The sequence below is a fragment of the Sardina pilchardus genome, chromosome 16 (genome assembly GCF_963854185.1).
Source record: "Sardina pilchardus chromosome 16, fSarPil1.1, whole genome shotgun sequence".
Lineage (NCBI taxonomy): Eukaryota > Metazoa > Chordata > Actinopteri > Clupeiformes > Clupeidae > Sardina > Sardina pilchardus.
In genome coordinates this window covers 10,900,613-10,920,545 of record NC_085009.1, presented here as the reverse complement: position 1 = coordinate 10,920,545, position 19,933 = coordinate 10,900,613, and the positions used below count along the sequence as shown (strand labels likewise).

Below are 19,933 nucleotides of genomic sequence, written 5' to 3'. Positions count from 1 at the left end.
TTAGAGACAATTACTTTTTTACATGGGTGATATAGATTTTGAATAACTTTTCACCTTCAGTAACTGAAATTGTCATTTTGAAATATGCATGTATTCTGTATTCTGTTTTTTCACATTGTCTTTGTGTTGTATTAAAATTAGTTGGATGAACTTTTTTCACAGCACTGTACAAGTCGATACGATCACTAGGGGGCAGTATTATACTTGATGAACTTCTCTTCAAGAGCCAGAAGAGTAGCAAGAGGCTAGACAAACCTGTGAAGTGCAGGAAAGTCAAGGAAGAGTCTGACTTAGAGTGGGAACTCTGAAATAACCAGTTTTGCTTAGTGGTGGGGGAAAAAATCGATTCTGTTCAGTATCGCAATATTTTGTGCACACAATTAAATCGATACTTGTAGCTCAAAGTATCGCAATACTTAATTATATAATTTAATTATCCATTTTACTTTTATTTGAGTCGAGTTTACTCAGGGTTTACTCTGATCACATTAAATTAGCTTATTACGCTTATAAGGGGGGCACATGTTGTGGTGCTTCATTGTGCATTCAACAGCAATAATAAATGAAAATGGCTTCACAATCACAACCTGTTATACACAACACTCTACACTACTTTCACATCGAAAAAGGTGGGTGTATTTTGGTTTTCAACAAAAAGTGAATAGTAAGGACCTTGACATGCACCATGCCATTGCAAAGTGAGTTGAACAGTGTTATTTTCCTAATTTTTTGTAATGACTTAGAATAATATGAGAGACATGAATAGCAATATATCGCAAAATCGAATTGCAATACTTGGTGTATCGCAATATGTTAAGAATCGCAATATTATCGAATTGTGGCCCAAATATCGCAATAGTATCGAATCTTAATTTTTTTGCCAATTCCCACCCTTAGTTTTGCTATTGTTTCACAGACCCTGTCTGACATGTAGGCACTGTTGTGGTGAACCAGCAACAGGATCATGGGAGCCCAAAGGGTGTGGCGAGGGAAGGCTGGCCCTGGTGGCATGACCCCACAGAAGACCAACTGCAGCACAAATCACTGAAACCCTCTGGCCTTGATAGGACCTCATAAGAACATGTGCATCACAGTCTGCAATGGAGGAAGGTAGGCTGGTCTTAAGTCAGAGTCAAGTCAAAACTAATCCTATTCAATTCAATTATTTCAGTTTTGCCATCAGAACTGAACAACACAAGTTGATATAAAACAACTAACTATAGCATAAGAAATGCCATGCACAATATGGCAGCATGTAATAAATGTTGACAATGATGAGTGTCTCTCTTCACAAAGGGATGCTTGCACAGGTATGATCGCTTACCCATGTTCTCAGGTGTGCATGCGCTGTGATTCAGGGTTGGGGACGAGGACACAAGGAGGATGGTGGCCCCAGCTGTGGCGCGACTGGCTGGGGCACCTGCACCGCATGCTGGTGACCCGGGTTCGATTCCCGCCTCGTGGTCCTTTCCAAATCCCACCCCAACTCTCTCTCCCACTCACTTCCTGTGTCTCTCTCTACTGTCCTGTCAGATTAAAAGGCATAAAAGCCTTTTATTATATATAAAAACAAGGTTGATGGTAGAATTTTGACCTGTCTCATGGGCTTGAGTTATCCTGCCCACAAAATGTAAAGGCAAACTATGCAGTTTTGGCCATTTCTTTGCTGCTTTCTCATTTTTCGCTCGCAGGTTTCTTTGCAGAGCTCCCCCTACAGCTCCTCAATCGGTTAGTCAGACACTCCTCAATCGGCCAAGGCCGGCGCCCGCCAGACACGTACACGACGACATGACAAAAATGTAGAACTCTGTTTTTAACGGAGCAAAGCCCACTAGAAACGTCTGCCGCGCAGCAACCGCGCAGGGAAAGGAAATCCAGTCTGGAGTCACTTCATTGAGAAGTCTCTTCTCAAATGAGATGTGTTGGGGCCAATAGAATCGTTTAGCCATTATATGATAGACAGATGAGCCATAATGTAGCAGTCATCTACTGTATGTTACTTGAGTGTTGGATGTGTTTACAACAAAATCACTGCAGCTGGAGAAGCAAAATGATTAGATTACACTATGGAATCTGCTCAAGATATTGAGAGCACATAACGTTAATAGATTACAGTTACAACAGTTAGTAGAAACAGTTACAGTCATTTTGGCATCAAATGAAGGCTTCAAATGTTCGTGGGCGGGGAAAAATTTGAGCTAGGGCGGAGGATTAAAACTGTCCCCCAGTTTAGAGGCACTACAAGCCACACCTCTGCACCGCCTTCTTCCAGAGTGGCTTGAGGTTGAAAAGCCTGTGTTGGAGATGACTTAGCATTTTTAATGATGCTGCAGGCCCTGCGGTATAGATGTCCTGTAGGCGTGGAAGGGAGCCGTGCCCTGCTGGTGTGTAGGCCTACTGGGTCCCTGGCAGTGCTGTTTCTGCACCACACAGCCATGCCATTGTTCAACACGGTCTGCAGTGCCAGTCACAGAGGTTCATTGTCACCCGGCGTGACTTGAGAGCTCTGGTTCTGACTCTGACGGATTGCACAGTTTGTCAGTGAGGAAGTTCAGCCCGAGAGTGCAGGATTCAGAAGTAGGAAGTAGAGAGTACCAATTTATGGTTTGATTTGATTTTTCCTTTTTTTTTTTTTTTTTTAAGAATGGCCTTGTGTATGCGTGTGTTGTTTCACTAGAGTTGGCACCAGGATGCACTGTGGGACAAGGCAGGCTAGCGGAGGTGTTGGAACCACAAGCAATGTTGTGAAACCTTTGGTGCTGGCATTGATATGGACACTAAGTTAAAACCACTTAAACAGCATTGTTGCAAACCACTTTACATCCCTTCATGACACTATTTCCTGATGGCAGCTCAGTCTTTCAGCAGGATTTAAAGGATCTGCTGCTATGTCTTGGTGTCAGACACAGCATGACAAGAAACTTTCAGATGTCTTGTGAAGTCTGTGTTTAACAGGTCAGAGCTGTACTGGCAGGGGGCCTACACCACTAGGCAGGTGGTTGTGTCTGATTTGCATGCGCTTGGAGGTCTTGGATTTTGCATAAGATGTTGGGAAAACTGTATTGTGCTGCACTGTATTTTTTGGTGCCTACTGCTATAGGCCTAGTGAATTTGTTATAATAGCCTACAGTAGGCCTATAAATGCATTAATGTATTTGGGGCTTCCCCAAAATGAACATGTCATCAATGTCTTTTTTCATTCTAATGATAAAACTCCTGGAGCGATAGTATCCATAAAGACGTTTTTAAATACTGTAGGTGATTTCACGCACTTTGTATTTTCATGGCAGTGATTTTAGGAGACATGCCACATGGGGCATTTTAGGAAGTGTCACACAGGTGTTAATTCTGATTAGGCTACAACGTCCATGTTATTACGTGGATTATTCAGTGGGATAGACGTTGTAGGCTACTGCAAATTACGTTTCGGCACACCACAGCACAAAAATCGGCGCTCAAAGCTCTCGTGGTCAGCAGGTTGTGGAGCGGCTTTGGGGATGAGGACGCAACTGGTGCGGTGGTTATGAGACAGCTCCTATAATAGCAGAGCATGACGGTGGATGAACACATCCTCTGAGACAACAGTTAGCTTGAGGCTATCCAGAGCTCTACTATTAATGACAGTGTATCTATGTAGAGCACAGTGTATCAAGGCTAATTCTTTGCCTTGAACATTGACCATTCTGGTCCGCGTGCGTCACTTCGTGAGCATCGCTTAAAGTCCAGTCTCAATGATTTCTTAATAATTAAATTAACGGTTACTCGAAGTATTCTCCCTATCAGCGCCACCCCTTCCGAAGAAACGAAACCTCTGGCGCAAAGGGTGTGTAGTTGAGTTTACTGCCGAAATCTAAAGACGGATGTAATCCGTAAAATATTATGTCAAAAAAGTTTCAGTTCACCAGGACTGTCTCCACCCCTCCGTAGTAGGCAAGTATCTGCTGCTAAAACGAGACCGAGGAGACACTGAGGAACAACCAACGACAAAAAGGTAAATTCAACTGATGCTGCAAAGGTATCATAACGGACTATACTTTTTAAGCTAGTCTACTTTTCCTTATCTAACTGAGCAGCCTACGACTAAAACGGCCATGCTCTTATACATCCTCAGTGGTGTAGTTAGCTGTAGTGGGGTGGCCAACCCCAAATGAAATATCCTTGCCTAAAGTGGGTTTACTGAGATGGTGATGCTTTTCAAGTGGGTATACTGCGCAGTTCTGCTTATCACGTAGACAGCACTGTATACTGCCACTCTGTAACACAAGCCTATTGAATAACGTTAGTAAAAACAACATTTGCCGAAGTCCTGTACATGCATTAGCCTGGACTCTACGACGTCCATCTCCTGAACCACATAAAGATGACTTCATGTACAGAAAAATAGCCTATCCTTTGGAATGCGTAAAGCAGATCATTTTTGCCTCACTTTAACTGTGTAGACCTTATTAGATGTATGTTTAAGTTGTTTCATTTATCAAATACATTAATCCATAAATGAAAGGTTTGATGAGATTAACGTGTAGCCTACTATTTGTTATTAAGAAAGATAGCCTATTCTGCTTTTACACTGCCACCACTGTTTGAGTGTTCTGTGTTTGAATTCAATAATCTTCAACAGACTAAAACTGTTAACTGTAGGCTATAGCGATCATGATCATGTTCATCAGATGGATGAGTAGCTACAGTGAACTCAGAGTTATGTGTTGTATGTCTCCCTTTAGTTTTGTAAGCATTGCATTGCAAAACCCTCGTGCAGGAACCATGTGCTTTGAAGTGTGGCCAAGTTTCATTTATTGTTCACTGAGCAACAGGAGAGGGCTTTCATGAGAATGAGATCAAATTTATGGTGCTGAGTCATATGGAGAATAGTACAGTAATAACAGTAAATTCAAAACATATAAAGTTTCATATATTTAATTGTTTACAAAATCACTGATATTTATTCTAAATTATGTAATAATAATAATGATGAAAAAAAAAGATGTTCCAACCTGTTCAAACCTGTCAAGGTCTGTGATTCAGCATTGATGAAGAGGTATCTTAGTTCAGTATCAACTTAGCCTACGCCACTCAGAGAATGCATGCCATTCACCAAGGTCAAATGTCATGTCCCTCAACATGTAGGCTTATTCAGTGTGCAATCTTTCTTGCAGAACAATGGCTTTACAGGTAACCACAACGAGCACGGTCTGCTCTTCAAGCGCCTGGACCACTGGGATGTGTGACTGTTGTGCAGACTGTGGCACTTGTAAGTCAACCGTCCTCTCCCTGAGTTTACATCTGCAGATTTAAGATCACTGACCATCTCAACCCTCTCTGAAAAATCTAAGCACTGGTAATGTTTAACGTACACTCACTAATTGCAGAATTATTCAAGAAACGAGAAAATTCTGTCTGCCGGTCGTACACATGCATTTTACCAAGCCTGTGTGCACTCCTTTTGCTGCATGCAGATAAATAGAAACTGCAGCTGATGGTTAACCACTGTAGCTATTTAAGAAGATACTACAGTCACTTCCTAATGTGCCTACATGTGTGTTTGATAGCAGATATGTATGTGCTTCTACTTGTATTCTTATTTGCAGTGCATTTTTAATGTAACCTCCATTTTACCTGGTGCTCACATTACTAGGCACTTTACAGCTACAATCAGAATATCACAATGGTGCAACAGTATCCTGAGGTCTCAGCGGTGGTGCATTTGGTTAGCAATAAAAAGAACGAATGCAGACCAAACCTCTGTAGAATCAGATGCACTTGTTCTAGCCGCTACATTAGAAGAAGCACATAACAGATCCTAATGGATTGTTTTGATTGAGACAGACCGGGAATTAGCTTAAGTGATGTAAGTGGGGAAGAGACTTGTGTTTTAGATGATGGCATGGTTATAGGAAACCGGAAAAGAACTGTTACAGAAAATGGTCGCGTCCTATTTGTTGTGGGAAGGGTGTGGAATACGTGGGTGTAAATAGGTTGCATTCATAGCGATAGGAGAGAAAGTTAGACTATAAAGCTATAAAGTACTGTATGACAATTTTATAGATACATGGTAAAAAGTCAAGCTCTGATTGCAGGCAGTCTGTGTGCAGGTGTTGAAAGTTCCCTTGAATTAATTCAAATCACTTACCAGCAAGAGGAAGTGGGGAATTACTGTAATGCCCCAGGGAGAAGGGACAAAGTCCATTTTTTTTTAATCTTGATATAAGATATAACACTTGGTTTTTATCTTAATATAAGATTAATAACAAGTGGTTAGACAAACATCTACAGTAAACAGGGCACTATACAGTATTTTCAGGGCGGTGGACAAGAAGAATGCATGTACAGTACTGTAGCTCTCAGTGTTCACTACAAGGTCAGAGAATGAAAGATACAAATGCTGAAGCAACACAATTTATCAGTGGGGCTGTGCGTTGTATTACTGTAGGTGAGAGGTTAAAAGAATGTTTGGCAGCAACGAGCAATTTAGTTAATTGAAAAGCTTTTCAAAGAGCCTTTGTAAAGAAGGCCCCTTTAAGATTGTCCTTAATGTAAAGTGACATAATATTAACACAAACTCATCCTGTCCAAACAGCGATTTGACCTTCTTATTCTTTTTCTCTCATTGATAAGTTTTGGATTCAAAAGAGTTTGGTCACGTTTATCACGTACATGTATACTATGAAGTAAACATTATGTCTAAGCTTTGTCACCTGAAGTATTGAGACTATTGGAGAGTTCACTTGCGATAAAGGAAAGTGTTTGAAATGAGAGAAAAAAACCCTCAAAACAAAGCAGAACGAAAGAATCAACCCCAACAACAGGATGTGGCTTTTGTCCTCACTCAACCTTTTTTCACCACCTTTAGCTTGGCATTGTCATAAAAAATATTACTTGCTATATGCACGAGTAAGTGCAGGGACAAGTGTGACGTTTACACTAGTTCGATCAGCTACAGAAAACGAGTGGCAGGCAGAGTGTGATGTCACTTGACACTAGATTTTGATTGATCTGGAAGTTATCGAGTTAGCTTAAGAATAAACATGTCTCAAAACAGCTGTTAGGCTGATGTCATGTTGATCTGTAAAAATGTCACATGCTGCCATGCCTAAATTCTGCTTAGCTTACTGCACATATCCAGGTGATTAATCCAAAAATAAAAAAGGCTTGGTTTGTTTGAGAGTGGGGCCAACAAACCTTCAATGGATGACTTTCTTTTGAGGGCTGCTTTTGAGTAAGTTGCGTGTACCAGTTGCGTGTACCTCTCTAGACGAGTCGGGTGTTTCTCCTGTGAAGAGAAATGAATACCCAGACACAGATTGAGATTCATATTATTTCTCTTAAACCACAAGCTCAGACCATCTAGGACATTCGCTGTATTAATATCATGCTTTAAATTCATGAATGAAGATCAGACTATAAGCATTCGGCTGATAGAGGATAGTTGGACCTATTACCTTTTTACAAGGACCCATAGGACCTGCCCGAAACAGGCGTGTGCACTCTCATACACAGACAGGATCATGCCTACCCTTAGTAGGCTTTATCAACTAGAATATACAGTTGGGAGAATAAGTATTTGAACCCATGATAAAGTTGACTAAAAAGAGGAAAATAAAATCATATTTTGCAAATTGATCTTGATGCCTTAATTTTGAAAATGAGTGAAAATCCAACCTTTAAGGACACCAATTTTCTTTGTGAATGAAGAATATATCGTAAATAAATGTATGTTCTTCCTTAAAATACAGGGGGCATAAGTATTTGACCCCTATGTTAAATTCCCATAGAAGCAGGAAGATTTCTTATATGTTTTCATTTTTAAAGGCCAGCTATTTCATGGATCCAGGATACTATGCATCCTGATAAGTTTCCCTTGGCCTTTGGAAGTAAAATAGCCCCACATCACCACATACCCTTCATCATACCTAGAGATGGGCATGGTGCTTTTTTTGTTGTTGTTTTTTTCAGTTAGCCTATTAGCTGGTTTGATCTGCATTGAGCTCAATGAGCATCAAACAGGTTAATAGGCCGATGAAGGCCCCAGCCGCTACGCGTGGGCATTTTTAGGTCCTTGTTGGACATGTCTAGTTTGAAATAAAGACATTTTAATCTTGTGGAGTGCCTTGGTCGTGGAGGATATTTTTCTCCTTTTTCTTACACAGGCTAATAGACTAACTGGACAAAACACCATGCCAATCTCTAATCTCCATGCCTTTCCTCCGTCCCAGGCTGCTGTGCCTTGTGGTGCTTCCCCTGCATGCAGTGCCAAACGGCCTCTCAGCACGGCTGGTGTTTCTGCATGCCCCTGCTGGACGCCTGTACCTGCCTGGCAGTCTCCTGTTGCCTGCGCGGGTCCATCCGTGAGAGACATGGCATCAATGTAAGTCTGGGTGGGACTGAAGAGGGGACGGTAGAGTACAATGCAAACATGTTCTGTATTATTGTCTGTCCTGTCTTGCTGACATCAGGGACCGTGTTGGAAACAAGTTTTCTCACTTTACATGTACAGTACTTACTACTTTCTGAGATCTACATCTCTTCGATATCCATAAACTAAAAAAGCAATCCTCCGCCAAGCAAAAACATAACTGCCTCCTGGATCCAGACGGTGATACGGATCAGTCCCAAATTTAATCGTTTCTTCCTTTGGTCATTTCAGACCTTCCCTGAACATTTTAATTGAAATCTAGCCATAACCTTTTGAGCTATCTTGCGAACAAACAAACAAACAGACAGACAAATAAACCCCGATGAAAACCTAGGTAAACAAAATCAGTAAAGCACAGGATAGAGGAAGAAATAGAAGGCTATGCTATGGGAGCTTCCCTGTTTGTCATGCTAGATAACGTAAGCTACAGGCTAACAGGCTTGCACCAGACAAAGGAATGGGGGGGGGGGGGGGGGGGGTTGCGGAACGAATGAATGAAGTGATAAGAGATGTTTGGATCAGGGTGAATAATTCAATATACAGTTATTGTGCAGAAGGATACCTAGTGGTGTGTTGTGTTGGAAATTGCTGCCATGGGCAAGCTGTGTGAAGGTGAGCTGCATCTGATAAAAGGTCATTATAAAGCTGTAGGCTACTGCTGACAGTAATAGATACAGTGCTGCTTGACAGTTTGGGAACCCTCACACATGGCCAGTTTTTTTACAAAAAAATTGAGCTAGCTTCATCTCCCTGACTGACAATGAGGTTCAGATCAAGATTCCTCCTTTACTACTGAGAGGGGGTCTCTTTTTGGTAGGCTATGCATTTTTGATTTTCATCCAAACATGAAAATCTGGATTGTGAGTGACCAGATAATTCTATTTTGGACTCACCTGTCCAGAGAATGAACTTCTGGAAGGCCTCTGAAAGTTGAATTTTTCTGTTTTGTTTTTTGAGAGAGCAGAGGCTTCCCTCTAGCAACCCTCCCGTGAATGTCGTGTCTGTCCCAGTTTTGTCTAATCGTAGACGTGTGTAGATTTATCCCACATACTGACATCAAGGTCTGAAACTCTCTGGAGGTGATGTGTGGATTGGCCTTTACTATACCCAATTTATTATCTTTCTGGTGCCTCTTGGGTCATATTTTTGATGGGCATCCACATCAATGAAATGTTGAATGCTCTCCATTTGCAAATAATTTGTCTTGCAGTGGATGAATGGAGCTGGAGTCTTTTAGAAAGGGTCTTGTAGTTTCCCCCAGACTGATGGGCTGTCACCACTCCCTTAAAGAGACCCTATGCAACTTTCTGCAGGAGACGATCGCTCCTTGTTTACATCTGGAAGTCTGAGACGAAGAACCACGCTTGCAATTTATATATTTACATATAGCCTACATGTATAAATATACACGCTAAAGCTGTCGGGGAAGCTCTGCAGAGAAAATGCAAGCATAAAACGAGCGAAAACGAAAAACGAAACCGAAACCAGAGATGAAATCGCCAATCCTGCATAGTTCCTCTTGTAATTATGTCCTCAGCTGGGGGTTCACTTACTTTTGTGCATACTTTAATCACAATTGGCTACTTACACAATTCACTCTAAACAAGTTCATGCAAAAAAAAAAAACAACAACAACAAACAGAAACTGACTCATTTGTCGTCTTAACTCTACCTCTTCTGACAAGAAAGGGGAGATGGGGTGTGTACCGTAATTTCCTGAGTATTAGCCGCGGCTTATACATTGATTTTGCTAAATTTCTTCAGCTATGAGGTTAATACACAGGAACAGTTAATATGGTATCAATATGATTTTGTTTCTTTTAACTTGCATAAAACACTGTCCAGCGGCCTATACACAATGCGTCTTATATGCGGGAAATTACTGTATAGACCATTAATGATATAAACAATAACAAACAGGAAACAACTTAGAGTTAACAGTAACTTGGTGGTAAACATCTAGGTTTCCCAAGCAATGAACAGATTAGATATGAAAATGAGTTATTGTTAAAGGTGAAGACAGGAGGTGTAACACAGGATATGGCACTAAACTAAAAAGGAATGGGTGGGTGTGCTGCAGTTGCTCTTCCAGTGAATGGGTGAGAAAAAAGAGAAGAAGGGATAAGAGTGAAAGTAAATGTTGAAAGGTTTGAATGTTGAAGTTTTGAAGAAAAGTGCTTAGATTTTGGGAAACGTTGTGTGTCACTGTGGTGGGGGGTGGAGGAGTAAATGAAAAAAGGGGAAGAGAAAGCAAAAAATGTGAAACAGGGTTAAATGGACACAAACAGCAAGAGTACATGTGACAGGCCAACGTGAGCGAATCTGTACTGTGATTTTGTGAAACTTTGCGAGTCACTGTGTTAGAGGGAGGAGGAGAAAGTGATAAAACGGTGAAGAGAAAGCGAGAAATGTAAAAAACGGTTATAATGTATATGGGCACAAACAGCAAGAGCACAGGTGACAGGCCATCGTGTGCTAGTCTGTACGGAACGGGGGGTTAGAGCAATAACTGTACTGTACTGTGGCTGGTGGCCTGTGGACTGTCCCGGGACACTCTATCTGTACGTGAAACATGACGAACTTCACACTAACGATGGCTACTTAGTTCTTATGACTCAGCCATTTGGAACCATTAATTGAGACAGCTACTGTAACATGCAGTGGATAGGTTTAGAACTGAAGGAGAGACAGTCTGCGCTTAACTGCCTTTGTCGTACTGTATGTCACAGCCGGTCTCTAAAAAAGAAAGATGCGGCTACTTCTGTTTGGCTACTGCGGTGTTAGTTATCTCTGGGCAATTTTATGGTCTCTAGTCATCAACTAAAAGCAATAAGCAAATGTGAAGCGCTTACGTAGTTTCCACTCTAAGTCCTCTCCTGAGGGAGGGTGAGAAGGGACCGGACGTGCGGTGTGGTTTCACTGGTCAGAAGAGAGGCCAGAACAATGACATTAGACAGCCACAGAAGCAGGGCTGGAGGAGACAAGAGAGCTCTCAGAGCTTTCAGTACTCACCAGGGAGGGAGGAAGGGAGGGGCTTTCTGTACGAGGGACGGAGGGAGGGAGGGAGGGAGGGGGGAGAAGAGAGAGAGAGAGACAGACAGACAGACAGACAGACACAGAAGAGGAAGTCGCTGCACCACGAGACAGGGGCATCTTTTTCACATCTGAAAATAAATGAGAGAGGGAGGGAGAGAGAGGGAGAAAGAGAGAGAGAGAGAGAGACCCTTTTCAGACAAGATCTGCAGACAATGGCCATGTAAAGGTCCAGATGTCGTAGAATGCAGTGATGGGAAAGAGACCGCACATATGTCAAGACTGAGTCTTTAAAGGGTCAAGACCGAGACCGTTGGTTTTTAAACGCAGCCAAGGCCGAGTATCATATTCAACACTAAATTTATTTTAGAATATACCATGACATATACACAATCAGAGGGCAATTTAACATTGCGACTGAGGTAAAGTTAGTTGTGAATTACTAAATAAAGCTGCAAATCCTTTGGTTGAAGCTGTATCTTGTGCGTACCTATTGCTCACAACTAGCCTTGGGAGAGCTAGGACGATTAAACATAATTCACAAGGAGAGCATACCACATTGTAAGCTAATATTTTGTTACTAGCAGCCTACAGATTCTGTCCTCTGTCAAATACAGTTGCATGTTCAGCTGTGAACAAAATCGTTTATAATTATTTCAACAAAAGCGAAACGTGCGTAGGCCAGGGGCGGGGCCAGTGGGGTGGCACGGGCTACTTTTGAGACTCAATTGGCCACCCCAGGTGCCACTCCAAAATCATAGTGTACGTATAATGCCTATTTGCCATTAAACAGTTGAAGGCGAGACCTTTCTTGATGCACTTGCAGTGCGCTAGTTTGAAATATCAGTCTTCAGAAATATAAGTAACCTAGCAAATGCTTGAACGCCTGAATATTTGAAGTAGGCTAGAATATGGATTCACTTAAATTTAGGACAAAATAAGACAGAAACCCCAGTGTGTGGTGTACAGTGGCCGAAATTGCTGGCACATGAGAGCATAAAAAACATCCATACTAAAATGGCACGTGGAAACAAGGCACCCCTGTCAAAGGCAAACCTGTTGAGTACTTAAAAAGGTAATATCAGTTGAAGACTTCACAAATGAAATGCCATACTTCTGCGTTCCAAACACGTAGGCCTGGCACTTTGTGTGTCTTACCATATAGGCTAGCTCACCATAGCTATTGGCTTGATAGTGTCTCACCTGAGTGATTTTGGTTCATGTCAGGAGTCCAGTACATGACTCAAAGGGTCTAGAGAGAGTGATAGAGATTAGAGATTGGAGATGAGAGATTTAATGAAGCGTAGTTAAATGTCTCTTCCTGTCTGAAACTTTGCTTCTGTTTTCCGTGTCTAGCTTTGTTGAAGATCCTGTGAGATAGAAACGTTGCCTTTTTCGACTTATCAGGCTTACCAACTCACACCTCTGGCGTGACTCTCACGCTCTCACACACAAGCAAGAAATGTCGCGCCAAATCCATTTTTTCATTCAATCCGTTCATTTCCTATTGATTACTAGACTAGACCCCAGCATATTGTCTAAATGACAGGAGACACGTTTAAGGCATGGATAGGCTCTTTAGACCAACCGCAGGCACACAGGTCTAATATCTGCCTACAATGTTCTCATCACAGTTTTCTCTTTGTTGATTTGCTGACTACTACATGGTACATTTTGAAGAAACTTCTATTCTATTAAACAAATATATACATAAATCATGAACTATGCTGTACTGCCCTACAAAGCAAAAAGGAAGTGACTACGCAGAGTGCAAACTGAAAAAAATTACCTTAAAGTAATTCTCCTAACTGTTGTCCAGCCTAAGTAATTGTAGGAGAATTTTTGGACATTGGTTGTGGAGGTTGTGTTACTTGACATTAACTTATTTTTGGTAAATATCAGTCTTCTTAACAACTTAAATGTCATGAAAATGATAAAAAACTAATTTTCGACCAAAAATGCAGGAGCTCACAACACAATCGGCAGACCTTCTCCCTCTGTGGTCTACTACAGGGGTCTTCAACCTTTAGGCCTGATAGTCATACAGCTCTTTAAAAAATGAAGAGACCACAGCACATTTTTCTGATCTCATCTTGCTGTTGCTGAGTGACATTCGAATGTGTATATAATATGAGTCATATTCAAATGTGCAGTGGTCTCTTATCTTTGAATATGACACACAAGAATACAGTAGGACACTGAGCAACTGTAGAATGACATCAAAGGAGCCATAGGCTACTACTTTTAGGACACTAGCGCTGTTTTGTTGACCTTTAGTTGTTGCTACTGGACATGAAAGACCGGCCAATGAATGTAATAACTAGAAAAGCACTCAGAGAGCACAGCTACCTCCGCCTGCATTGTTCTTCCTAGGTTGTCATACATTTGAACCTAAACTATTCAGATTGCCACCACGTGGCCATACCATGCCATTACACCACTAAGCTAAATATATACAGTAAACGCCGATGGAATCCCAAAGGAATTACGGATCACTCCCAAAATGTAATCGTTTCTTCCTTGCCTGAAAATCTCATCGAAATCCATCCATTACTTTTTGAGTTATCTTGCTAACAAACAGACAGACAGACAAACAAACAAACAGACAGACAGACAGACAAGCGCCGGCCGGTCCCCGATGAAAACATACAGTATACCTCCTTGCCGGAGGTAAACAAACAGTCCTCCGAACTGCATGGGCCATGGAATTTCTGGAATATCATGAAATTTTGGAAAGTCAGAGAATTTTATAATTTTGGGGGAAAGTCATGGAATATCTGGGAATTTTGTGGAAGCAGTTTTAAAAATATGTTAATACAAATATTTCCACGCAGAATTGGTGTATACTGTATCTGGCTATATTAGCTTTATTGCTTGCGTGATTAGCCTAACTTTGTTTATTCAGTGACTATTTATTTCATATCCAGGTCTAAAAAAGGGTTAGGGGTTCTGGAAAATGCTACACAGTACACGCATAAACTATCAGTAAGTGGACACGTCCCCTGTGGTGTCACCGTGGGTCTCCTGAAGAGCAAGCATGAAGCTCAAAATAGGAGACTGGACGTTTCTATGTTTCGTCTGCAGGTGGACAGACAACTGACATATCACACAACACATTATTGTATTCTACAATAACTTGTTATTAGATAGTACGGTGTCTATTTCTCACAACAAACCTAAGTGATATAACGTCTAAAAGATTATATTTACAGTATGTGCCTGTATATTGCATAGTGTATGAACCTTCCAACAGTCATTTATACAAATTAAAAAAAAAGACAAAATAATGTATTGACCACACCCATGCCCATACAAATGTTCCTTATCTGAGTAGCTGACCTTAAAAACTCTATTCTAAAAAAACCCTCCTAACAGCTTCACAGGTAGCCTACAAGACTAACGGAAATGAACATAGTGTTAAACCATAGTGTGACATTAGACCCTTTTGACTTAGAGCGGTTGTTCCGGCCCCCCTTAACTACTTATGCTTAGGTCCCACAAGCTTCTGCAGTGGTAAGGTTAAACTCAATATAAAGAGAACCAGATTCATTATGGCATAAAACCTGAGAAATGTCTAGGTGTAGCACCACAGGGCTTACAATCAGAATCTTTGAACTGAAAAGGTGAATGTATCCGTGATTGTTGAAGTGAAGCAGTTAGTTGGTCAATTACCGTACATGGATTAAAGTTTTCCGTCATATGACGGATTTCTGTCAACCGGAGGCGCTTGAGGTCAATCATGAGATTGATGCAGATCCGGGGAGAAAATATTTTTTTTGGGGGGGGCAGGATGCGGCGCGACCTCCCTTGCAAGCTGCAGTGATGGTTACACCTCTTGTTGAACCCTGGTTTGTGATAGGCCTGTGTTTTAGCCTATGTTAAAATCTTCGTTGTGCGCAAAATAAATAAATAAATAAATGCGGTCGTGCAACTGCGTTGATGAACATTAGGCTAGCCTACTACTAGGCTACTACTATTAGGCTGCTGCTGCTACTACTAATAATCATCATCATCATCATCATAATGATACAATAATAAACGAGAGAAAGGCCAATTGAAACAGATGAAAGAACAGTCTTGATTTATAGCCTACTTTGGAGCCGCATGCTTAACATAGCCTACTAGGCTTTTGTAGGTTAAACAAGCGTTGCAGAAGTTCAGGAAAGCTGTCGTTTTTTCGGTTTAATTAGTCTATGATTTGGGCTAATTATTCTTCATAAAAGTAAAATGAAAATAAACAGTAGTTTCGCCAGTTGTAATAGTAAGCTATAGAATAGCTTCAGGACAGACATCTACGCACTAGCTGCGCAAAGTTCTGCGTTGTTTGCGATGACTTCTTGTCCGCACTTGCTAGTTCCCCGATCTCATCAAATTAGACTAGGCTACTTAGAGGTCGGCAGTGTTGGGGAGCTTAAAGATGAATAGTCAAAAAGAACATGGCTATAGCCTACTTTCGGTCATTATTAATATTAATAGAGTCGGGTGCGCCCGAAACGCAGAGACAGACAACGGAAAAGTGTGTGTCTGCGCCACGCCACTATTAGGCTATCCTACTGTTTAGTTTAACTGCTAATATCTCTAAAAATAATTATAATAAGCCAACAAGGTTAATTTATACAATTCAAAAGGATCCTGTATAAGGCTATGTCTATACAGTTTGCCTAATTTGTCTTCTTCAAAGAGAAAGTCGTAGGTCCGTTTCCAATAAACGAAACTTTTATATTAGGAGTCCTATGACTGACGCGTGTTCTTATAAAAACGTATTGTCCTCCAGTTAATATTCTTGGATGTTTATTGTAACAAACAGCACAGTTCTCATACAATTGACACGACCAACACGGTCAGAAATAGGCTACCGTGGAACTCCTAACATTTCTGCCGTGCATCACGTTCTCCAACAACTAAAACGTCTTAAAGCGACATGCACCTTTAATTAAACAACATGTCACCTAATCACACTAAGTAAAGTTACACCAAATTATATCCTGACATCAGCAAACATCAGAATTCTTTAGCATATTACATTTCAAATCAATTATTCCAAATCTTCAATAACAGAGGCCTATCTGACGGTTAACCTATGGCTGTGAGTTTTAATTGTTTTCATGCATGTCTGGTGAGGAATGTTTTGGAGACATACATGCATTTTAGGCATGCTGGCCCTAATCTCTGATTGAAAATGCACAGAATTTATGCATTTACATAACAGTATTTAATAAATTTTCTCAGGGGTGACAGTGACTCCCCCCAACCCCCTATTTTTTTTTGGGGGGGGGGGGCAACGGGCTATGGCCGGCCCTCGGAGCACTCTTAATAAGCAACAGTGTGCAGTATTGAATAGCTAGGCCTACTTTAAAATGTGTTCCTTGTAAACGGAGGGTACAATTAGTCTGTATGGCCCTATTTTATGTAGGTCTGCGCTAAGGCCCTTTGATTTGCCTCACTTGCGTGTGTCAATTTTTTTTTTTTTTTTGGACAAAAACATTTCAGTCAGATGGGTTTTTTTTCACTTTAATCCATGATTACCAGGAACGATTAGTATGCCGCTAGCCATGATATTTTATACACTAGCACAAGTTTACTTCACTCCAAGTTCACTATTAACCAATCTTGAGACTAGGCCACCTTATCGTAGGAAGATAGGCCTAACTGTTTATATTTTGAGCCATGTCGTCAGGCTAACTGTGAAATGTATTGGTATTCCAGTAACATTAACCATATTGGTTACGTTATTACGTTATTAAGTTATTGGCAATTAGTTACATAATGGGCTTTATTACATAAAATTGATTCCGCTATTTGCAGCTATTATTATTATTGGCTGTTATTGGCTGCTACTGGCCTTCTTGGAAGACTTTGGTGTTTGTCACATGGGCAAAGCCTTACAACTATTCTCTCTCTCTCTCTCTCTCTCTCTCTCTCTCTCCCAGGGTTCGTGTTGTGACGACTGTCTCTCAGTGTGGTGTTGCTACCCTTGCGTGTGGTGCCAGATGTCCAGGGAACTGAAGAACCGTGGCCACGCTACCACTGTGGTCACCCAGCAGGTGATGAGAGCGTAGAACAGAGACCAACGAGAAAGAGAAAGAAACGAAGCAACAAACGTGCACTTCCACATCTCCACAAACTCCACTTGTTCAACACAAAGCAGTTCTTGTACTCACATTTCACCCAATAATAATGGCTTCAAATTCATTTTGCTATAACATTCAGTATTGTTAATCTTTTTTTGTCAGTTCTAGATGCATCGGGTACCATCTTCTGTTAGTTGGGTACCCTTACAGTAGTTTACCTTAGTTTTTTAAATGTTTAAAAGGGTTTTTTTTTTTGTTCTTAAATATCTGGATGTAAAAAAAGCAAAATAAATGTTCAGTGGTAAACAAATCAGATCACTTTATATTCTGTGATATAATTCTCTCGTGTTTTTTTCTTTTGTGTACACTCCTACACCTATCATTCAATGTGTCTTGGCAAGGACAAACGTCCATGTCTCATTGCTGCCACAACAGTGCCCCAAGGCTCTGTGTTGGGGCCCCTTTGTTGTGGACACCACCTCGCTGGGCCCCGAGTATCTGCCCACTGGCTTTTCATGTCGCTGACATGCAGATAATAGACTAGGTGCACAAAAGGCTCTTCCTGTATACTCATTTATTTCCGGTGGAAATTAAACTGTTGTAACGGCATCTGCTGTTATATTATGCTCGTTAAATCTTCCACTCTGACACTGAATATCCTGTTCAACTAATAATAACAATTTCAACACATATAAATCTTTCTTTGTCATAACGTGCTGATTCCCAGGTGCAGCATCCAACCGGGTCCGTGTAGACACTATTACCATTACCAATAGCGGCAGGCTCAAACACACCTGGCTCCATCGGAAACAAACGAGCGTACAGAGAGCCTTTCCTGCATGTAGCCTATACCCAAACTCTGTCATTCTCGGCATGGATCTGGGACATGGATGAAAGAATACAACTTCCATCTAAACCTCCCAAAAGCTGAACTGTTGGTCTTACCAGCCAAACAAACTACAGTATGAATCACATCAACCACCTCTGAATTGACTCCTTGATCCTACCAAGGTTGCGAGAAACTTGTGTGACTTCTCTGACCCACCTAACATGCGTAACATGCGTTTACAACACACTTCCTTCCTTTCCTTTTTCTACATCCTTCTGCCACCCTCTCTGTCTGCCAAACTGTCTGTATGACTACACTTTGCGTACGGCTTAAACAGGACACCGAATATAAACGCTGGCATACCGGAATGTACAGTAGTAATTACCAAACATAACAAAAATCATCGAATCCTTTAAAAAGAGATACTGTCGACTTCATGGTTGTAATAGTCTCCAGCTTCAGTTTCGCCCATGCACCTCAAAAGGAAGGAGGGTAGAGTGGACACAGTTCTCGAGAACCGTTACGGCCTATAGGATAACCAACGTTTTTTTTTGGATGTTGGTCTCAAGGGGCCATCCCAATCCATTCCATTACCACTCATTTGTGATATAGCGCCACCTAATTAGAAATGAAGAAGCAAAAAAAAGGTGTAAAAAATTAGTTGTAATCACAGGTATCTTTGGCTGACGTATTCAGAATTTCCCGGTGTAGGATCATTATGACACCCTCCGAATGCATGTTTTGTGGAATTCTGGTTTTGGGGTAGCCTGACTCTCGCCAGACCCTTGTAGTTCCGCCATGCTCCACCAGAGGCGTTTCGCTGAGCTCCACACAAGGGTCTGGACGCGAGGGCAATCCAAACCCCTGCCAGTGATCAAAAAATGAGCAACCAATCAGGAGCGCCGAAGCGAGTGTTTGATTCAAATAACAATGGCGGCACGCAGCGAGGAATGTTGTGCTGACATTGATTCTGCTATTTCAACCGCTTTGTCGAATCTATCGAGTATTCATTCTTTAAAAGATTAACAGAGAATAGTTTTGAAGACATTTATTGGTGGCAAGGATGTTTTTACTCTTCTTCCGACCGGGTTTGGCAAGAGCTTGAAGAAGCCTAGCACGTCATTCAAGATAACAGGCAAGTGGTTTATCAAATCACATGCGAGGATGTTTTACAAGGACCCGCATTCATAAATACATCTCCTATCGAGAAGTCCCAGATCCTTGTGTGAAGCAGACAGCGAACTACAGGATCTGGCGAAAGTCAGGTTAGTTTTGGGGTCCCATACTCTAAAGGAATTTACGTGTACATTTAGTGACTGTATACCAATCGGCCTGTGGAGTTAGTAAGTAAGTAGCCTAAGTAAGTATATTTACACATACTCCATAACACAGCCTTGAATAAGTGTACTCCACATGAGAGCTCCACTGTAGCTTACAATCCAAAGTAACACCCAAGTATTCAAACTGAGTAACTTGATCTACTACCTGTCCTTTGATGGACACAGACTTACAGTATGTTCACCCACGCCCCTGGGATCAAAGATCATCTCTTTTGTCTTTGTCGCCTATAAAATAAGGTTGAGCGAAGGG

At 41.3% G+C, this 19,933-nt stretch overlaps 1 protein-coding gene across 1 annotated transcript; it reads left to right on the top strand.

The window, feature by feature from the left end:
• The first annotated feature begins 3,439 nt into the window (after nt 1-3,439).
• On the top strand, nt 3,440-17,827 carry LOC134060182 (placenta-specific gene 8 protein-like). Its single transcript, XM_062516808.1, has 4 exons — nt 3,440-3,991; nt 5,154-5,248; nt 8,211-8,362; nt 17,374-17,827. Exons 2-4 carry the CDS (start codon nt 5,158-5,160, stop codon nt 17,500-17,502), a joined length of 372 nt encoding a protein of 123 aa, XP_062372792.1. The 5' UTR covers nt 3,440-3,991; nt 5,154-5,157; the 3' UTR covers nt 17,503-17,827.
• The last annotated feature ends 2,106 nt before the right edge of the window (nt 17,828-19,933 follow it).

Bases quoted from the DNA above. Each gene is read 5' to 3' on its own strand.
- LOC134060182 (XM_062516808.1), top strand. From the start codon at position 5,158: ATGGCTTTACAGGTAACCACAACGAGCACGGTCTGCTCTTCAAGCGCC. The intron at 5,249-8,210 runs GTAAGTCAACCG...CCTCCGTCCCAG, and splicing joins TTGTGCAGACTGTGGCACTT to GCTGCTGTGCCTTGTGGTGC. The intron at 8,363-17,373 runs GTAAGTCTGGGT...TCTCTCTCCCAG, and splicing joins GTGAGAGACATGGCATCAAT to GGTTCGTGTTGTGACGACTG.